Source organism: Thunnus albacares, chromosome 20 (genome assembly GCF_914725855.1).
Source record: "Thunnus albacares chromosome 20, fThuAlb1.1, whole genome shotgun sequence".
Lineage (NCBI taxonomy): Eukaryota > Metazoa > Chordata > Actinopteri > Scombriformes > Scombridae > Thunnus > Thunnus albacares.
Window position 1 is genome coordinate 15,124,118 of NC_058125.1, and position 7,329 is coordinate 15,131,446.

Below are 7,329 nucleotides of genomic sequence, written 5' to 3' on the forward strand. Positions count from 1 at the left end.
ACTATGCAAAATGTCTATTGATACAGGTGTTAAAGGCGCAATCATCATCGCAATCATTGCAGTCATATTTTGACTCTGTACATATGAATTTCCAGCTAATGATTAATAACTTTAAACTCACTATATTATGGTTTCCTTAAGTGTAGTGTGATGTTAAGTATAGTCTTATAGTATTGTTTCCTTTGTTGTTACATATAAACGCTGTTGCTATGTTCACGATTGTAAACCATCATCATTACCTGTGTAGCTTTGGCAACACTGTTTTTTTCTGTCATGACAGAAAGCTTCAAGTATTTGGATTCAGATAGATAAATAAATAGATTGCATCTTTCTTCAGAGATGACAACAAACTGATTTCAATGAATTAACTTACATTTATTGCAAATGCCAAACAATATACACTTGCAGCTCTTGCAAATACAAATGCAGTGACACAAAGTACATGTGGCTGCATGACATCTGTGTATATAGCGATGGCAAATAATACGTTTTCCAAAATAAACTCTCCAACTGGGCTTTTTGACATCTAAGACAAAAATCAGTACTTGCAACCCAGTGAATAGATCCTGCTGAGGTCACTGGTGGCTCCGCTGAATTCTGCAGCAACTCTCTGCTTACGTGCATGTGACCTCGTATGTACCTTTTTAACTTCAACATAGAATCGATCAGTCGATTTTCATTCATCAGTTGTACAGTAAATTAGAGTAAAAATATTAGGCTCACAACACGAAATGCCTAATGAAATAATAGAGCTTGGCTGAGAATATCACAGGCACTAGCAATTTCAACAGCGATGGAAAAATATACTGCGCAAACAGTCCAACAACACTGTATAGAGTCAGATGAGACAAACAAACAACAGCGTACAATGTCTTTCAGGGCTGGAAATCCAATTAATTCATACAACTATTGGCAAAAAAATAAAACAAACAAACAAACAAAAAATCCAGCTTCTGATTTAATGTGTTTCACACATCTTTTTGTCTTTCCAGAGTGCAGTGTCCATATCTTAACATGTGCTCAAACTCACTGAGAGCAAATTTAGCCAGAAAGGAGACATCACAATGACTGAATGGTTAGACACAAACACCACATAAATGCTACTTCCTTGTTTTGAATCTGGCCCTTTGTTGCAAGTCATCCCCGTCTTTTCATGTCTGCTTCTACATTATCAGAGGTCCAAAAAAAGTGAAATGCCAAATAAATAAATAAAACTGACCACAAGTACAAAGACAGAACAAACCAATGAGTCCAATCAAACCAAATAATTCCAGGAAGCCACTATCTTTAAACCATGCCCTGACAAAAAAAAAGGCAAACTGGATGTAAATATAACTCAAGTAAGAAAAGAAGTACAGTTTCCTTTGCCAAAAATGACTTGTCACTATTATCAGAGAAAGCAAAAACACAAGAGGTATTTTGGTCTATCCTTCAACCTTTGAAGCTGTGCAACAACCTTGGAAAATTAAATAAGGCAGTTCCTGACTGTTTGATATATCAAAGAAATAAATCACACATATTCATACACATTCATTGGAATGACAAAAAGTATTTAAGTATCTGAACATTTTAGTCCACATATCTTAGTGCAGTGAAAAAGGGGTTATGTTACAACAAGAAGGAAAACATACTCACTGCTTTTCCCTAATATGTGCTTTGCTCAATACTTGATTCTCACTGCAAAAACTCTAATACATGATTGTCTTTTTGAAGTGGCGCACACATAACATACACTTAACATGATCAACAAGATACTTCAATCCCTACAGTGCAAAAAAAAAAAGGTAAAACCATGGTGGAAACAGGAGGTAGTAGAGAAATTAGACGCATGTAGCAGAGCAGTAAAAAGTTAAAGCTTATATTTATATCTTAGCTGGTTGTTACAGTTTCATTTAACTGTCACTTTCTTCTCAATGACATCATAGTAAATGTAGACATCATTTGCTCTGCTGTGTTTACATCAGTTTAACTGGTATTCAGTTTTATTCTAACTTGCACTACAACACATTTAAATCTGTTACTTTAAGGTACATATAAAAAAGCAAAGCTTACTTGTTTAGCAATTAAATCAACAACATGTTACAGCAATCAGAGTATAATTTACTGGCAGAATAAAGGTAAGGCATAAGCTAATAATGTAAGGCCAAAATGATTATGTAAGACTGATAATTTAGTAGCCTGTCTGGCTAATTCTTTCTTTTTTCAACGTCACTAGTTCGCACAGTGTAGTCTTTCTTGATTAATTGATTAATCATTTGGTCAGTAAAACATCAGAAAATGGTGAAAAACACCCGTCAGAATATCATTGAGTCCAAGGTGATGTCTTATTAGTCCTTATTTTAGATCAAACAACAGTCCAGAACCCCAACATATTAAATTTACAGTAATTTAAGAGCAAGAATAGCAACGAATTCTCAGATTTGAGTGCTTTGAAACAGCAAACATTTGGCATTTTTGCTTGAAATTTAGTTTAAAAATAATTAAATTATCAAAATAGTTGCAGATTAATCAATTAATCTTAGCAGCGCTAAATCTTTCAATTTTTTCATTCCTGCAAACCTGCTCCAGGTAAATTCATGCAGACATTTTATCTCATTAAAGGTAAAAAATGAGACAGTAGTTTTGTGGAAACAACAAGGCAATAATCAGCGGATGAAGTGCTAACTAGACAGAGCAGAATTTCAGATTCATGTGAACAGCTTCTGATCTCAACATTCGATCTGAGACTGCAGCTGTCTTCGCAGACTGAGGGTGCGCCGATGGAGCTGCTGCATCTGCTGCATGCGGTCTCGCTGCCTTGCCAGGTTCTGGGGCATGGGGTAGCGCTGGGAGCCGTTAAGATACTGGTACGGGATGCGAACGTGGCAGGCGGCGGCTCTGCAGCGTGGCTGGGGCATGGGCGGTAGCAGCATCCATCGCTTCCTCTCAGAACAGTAACGGTAGGCTTCCTTTCGATACTGCTTGTCTATGTTGTTGCTGTTCCTCCACCCGCCGATGATGAAGATGTCTTCCCCCAGGTAGCAGACAGCAGCACCTTCGATGCTGGTGACTTCTGGAGGGAGGCTGTCGAGGATGTCGTCTGAGATGTTTCTGCTTATTTTCTGCTGAGCGGCCTCGGCTGTGACCTTGTAACTCTTAGGGCAACAGGAAGCTGTGTGGTAGAAGTTGGTGGATGCCACAGCCATTTGAAAAATACAGTAGTTATCAATGAGCGGTAACGAGTCCACTTCCTGCCATTTGTGGCTTTCTGTGTCATAGCAATTGGTCACAGTGCTCAGTCCATCCTCATTGTCCATATCAACTGGGGTTCTGGCCATCACGTACACGTAGCGGTCCTCCACGCTCACCGTTTTTACATCTCGTAGTATCTTGGGTGCTGGCTCAAGATTATGCCATTGGTCCTGCTCAGGCTCATAGACAGTAACATCTTTGAAGCCTGGACTGAAGTTGCCATGACCACCAATGCTGTAGAGTATGTCACTGACACATGTGAGGCCAAAGGAGTGCTTGCGGATGGTCAAGCCGCTGACCTGCTCCCAGGTGTTGAGGTTGGAGTCGTAGCGCTCCACAGTCTTCGCATAGCCTGGCTCCATGGACCCTGCCACATAAACATGGCTGTCGGTGACGGCGATGGCATGTCCGTCGAGGTGGTTGTGAATGTGCGGCAGATTGACCCAACGGTCCTCAGCAACGAAATAGCCCACACACTCACTCAAATAGTCCCCACCTTCTGAAACACCACCCACCACCATGATTACATCCATGTTCTGGCCAAAACGTGGCTGTGCTGCCGCCATGTAGGAGGCACAGAGCTCCAGATCAGCTGACTTGAGGCTCTCAAAGCAAACAGCGTGGACCTCAAGGGCGTCGGACACCAGCTGCAGACAAGCTGCATTGTTCGCCACTAAAGGCTCCTTTCTCACCACCCGTGTTAGGTAAGTAGGAACCATCTGCTGCAGCCTTAAAAGCGTGAACAGCTCCTCAAAGTGCTTCTCTCGCTCTTCTGTGTTCTGGTGCACCCATTTTATAACAGCCTCAAACAATTCCTGTTCAGAGTCCACAGTGATTTCTGAGTCTGACAGCCAGTCTCGCACCAGGTGAAAGGGCAGCGTGTAGAACTCCTCGTTGCGGATAATTTTGTGAAAGTTTCTTCGGATCATGTCAGCGGCTCCCTGAGCCAGCTGGTCCAGTGTGTACATGTGGGCCAGGCTGTGCACCGCTACACAGTTCGCCAGGCTCAACTTCTTCATCAGAAACTCTCCGCAGAAGCTCTTGAGTTGCGCCAGCAGGAACCTAACAGTGTAAACATATCAGCATTATCAGAATATTGTGATGTTTTTCAGTTGATTAGTACAACGTTATAGATGAGGAACTAAGCAGTGAAAATGGATGGAACAAGAGCTTGCAGCATACAATACACTGAAATATTAGACTTCCCTCACCATCCTAGTAAAAACTCATGTTCTGTAGTCAACCGTATAGAAATATGGATCCCAGACAAAAACTAAGACACCCTGATTGCATTTATGAATATGAAAACTAATGTAGTGACTTGCTTTTTATTTTTGCACTGAAAAAAATGTGTTTCATGCATTTCCACGTGCCTGTAACCTTGAATTCAGGATTATATGTTAAAATCTGCCTTCCAAACATCATGTACTTTGGGGTCACATATGACAGTTAACTGGCTACTACATGAAAATACGCCAATCATCAAAAGTGCAGTTTTATCATGTCGTCATGTTTACGTGATCAAATGATAATCAGTCACCAATGTTAAAAACAAAAATGATGAGGATTAGTAAGGGTTGTCCTGCCTATATGGGGGCAAAAGTAGAGCTGCAATTATTTTGATAATTGATCAATCATTTAGGTCCTTTTGTAAGCAAAAATGCCACAAATTTGATGGTTTCAGGTTTTCAAATTTGAGAATTTGCTGCTTTTTTTTTTTTTTTAAAGACATTTGATGTCATCACCATGGACTCCAGGAAATTGTGATGGACATTTTTCATTATTATGATGTTTTAGAGACCAAAAAATAATCAGAAGATTAATCGATTATGAAAACAATATTTAGTTGCAACCCTAAATGGGAGAGTGAGAGAATTGTCAATAAATTATCAATCAATCTGTACATCCTAATCAGGAAAAATAAGTGAAAACACCTGTGTAGATGTACCGTGAGTGTGTAGGGCCTTTAACGACACACAGACACTCTGATTAAGATCCATTCCCTGTATAGCTTTTCCACAGCAGACATTTTGGCTCGTCATAAATAGGAAAAGCACAGGTGTTACTACTAACATTAACGATGTCTCTGTTCTATTCAAGTGTCCCAGTAAGCCTTGACAGTGTGGCAGTGAGCCAGCAGAAACAGCTAAATGGAATCCAGCCATCATTCATTTTATTATTTACACCTGTGCTGTGTCAAATGACTCCTATGAAAAAGGCAAAGGCAACGCTGGTAGTAGTATGGGTATGTAATGGGTCATCTTATACATTACTGGTAGACGTGGGTCATCATTTAGGCTACCTCAAAATGTTGTGGGCCATGGTTTTGCTGTTTATTTGGCCCACATCTCTGCTAAAGACACTTTTATGTTTGTTTTCTTATAATAAGACTTGTAACTTCATAAAATGGCTGGCTAGACATGCAGAGCCACAGGTGTTTGTTTTCAGTCACACCTGGCTTACTAAGAGTACAGACAAGGTGTGGCTTAATAACCCCTAGACAGAAACAAAAGCATTACTCAGTACTTCCGTGTATAAAGCAAGTGGAAATCAGATTAAATGCATGTATACAATAATCACCTGTCAGCCAGCTCCAACACTTCATGTACATTGGCAGCGGTGACCCTGATTTCTCCGGTGTACATGAACTGTATGACACTCTCCACCGTGTCTGGGTCGGGTCCGGTTTCAGAGCTCCACTCTCTCAGCTCCACTCGCCCGGACTGAGCCTCTGAAAACTGGCCGCCCAGCAGCAAGGTGAAGTAGTGCGATGCTGCGGATAAAACTGAGCGGTGGGCGGACAACGTCTGGACCCTTTCCCCAGACACCCCGCTGCCGCTGGAGGTGAAAACCAGCGTCACGTCGCAGAACAGCCCCGCCTTCCTCTGCTCGCTCTGCCGCCGGGAAAGCTCCGAGCAGTGGCCCGGACAGGTGAACTCCTCGGCCTCCTCCGGTTCTCCGTCACCTGTCAGCGCGCCCTGAGCGCCGCCGCTCCGGCTGCAGTCCTCCGACCCGCCGGCTGCCGCTGCCATACCGCAGAGGACCAGTCTCCGAGGCAAATGAAGGCTCTGAACTATCTTTGGTAGGAACTCATAGGCGTATATAACACACGTAAACAAGCACTCAAAAACTGACATGCATGCGCAGCGTTGACAGCGAGGCTTGACTGGAAAAACAGGAGTGCTCACTTCCGTCTCCAAGAAGATCACAACTGTATTTTTTTTTTTTGCTGGAGTGTCAATGAAAGGCTTCAGATTCAAGCTAATACCTCCTTTCCCACAAGAGAACCATTACTGTGACGGATACACAGCAAAGTCCAAAGTGTTATCTTGTTTTTATTGCTGTTCTAAGGCACAGAAACATATCTGTTAATGCCGAAATTGAACTTTGTTTAAGGGATGAACCCCTTTTCGCGCATGCGTGTTGGCAATTATGTGACCGGTGATGCTGTTGCATCCTGTGAGTTTAAGAACTATAATTGATTATTTTATGCCACAACACGGCAAGGATGACTCATACATTCAGTCCAAGAATCATACTTATATTTTAGGTCACAGTACGTACACAATTGTGATACTGCCTCATGTGTAATGGAAGGATTTTTTTTGGTCATAGTATATGTGCAAGATTTCATTGATCTTGCGCTGTATTAGGGTCTTTCAGAGTTGGTATTAATGCCACACACAGGTAAGTCTACTGTTACAATTAAATTGTGGGTGACACTATAGGTATCCTATAATCTGTAGGGCTGCAACTAATGATTATTTCCTTGATTAAAAGATTAGTTTTTTAGTCCATAAAATGTCAGAAAATGGTGAAAATGTCTATCACTGTTTTCCAGAGCCTGAGGTGACATCTTCAAATGTCTTGTATTGTTCACAACCCAAAGATATCCAATTTACTGTCATAGGAGACTCAGCGATTAATAGATTATCAAAATAGTTGGCAGCTAATCAATTCATTGCCTAATAATTGCAGCTCTAATATCCTGTAAGTCTACTAAGAGTCCTGCTCCAGGCTATAAATCTTTTATATGAGCTTCCTCACCTCTGTTCAGAGATCACACTTTACTGACAGGTGATTAACCCATTACACACT

General features: G+C 41.3%; 1 protein-coding gene across 1 annotated transcript; it reads right to left on the bottom strand.

The window, feature by feature from the left end:
- Nucleotides 1–354: 354 nt before the first annotated feature.
- On the bottom strand, nucleotides 355–7,264 carry klhl11 (kelch-like family member 11). Its single transcript, XM_044337238.1, has 2 exons — nucleotides 5,812–7,264; nucleotides 355–4,293 (listed from the first exon to the last, which is right to left on the bottom strand). Exons 1-2 carry the CDS (start codon nucleotides 6,366–6,368, stop codon nucleotides 2,709–2,711), a joined length of 2,142 nt encoding a protein of 713 aa, XP_044193173.1. The 5' UTR covers nucleotides 6,369–7,264; the 3' UTR covers nucleotides 355–2,708.
- Nucleotides 7,265–7,329: the final 65 nt, after the last annotated feature.

Coding starts and splice junctions, on each gene's coding strand:
- klhl11 (XM_044337238.1), bottom strand. CDS start 6,368: ATGTCAGTTTTTGAGTGCTTGTTTACGTGTGTTATATACGCCTATGAG. Junction 4,294..5,811: donor GTGTTGGAGCTGGCTGACAG/GTGATTATTGTA, acceptor TTACACTGTTAG/GTTCCTGCTGGCGCAACTCA.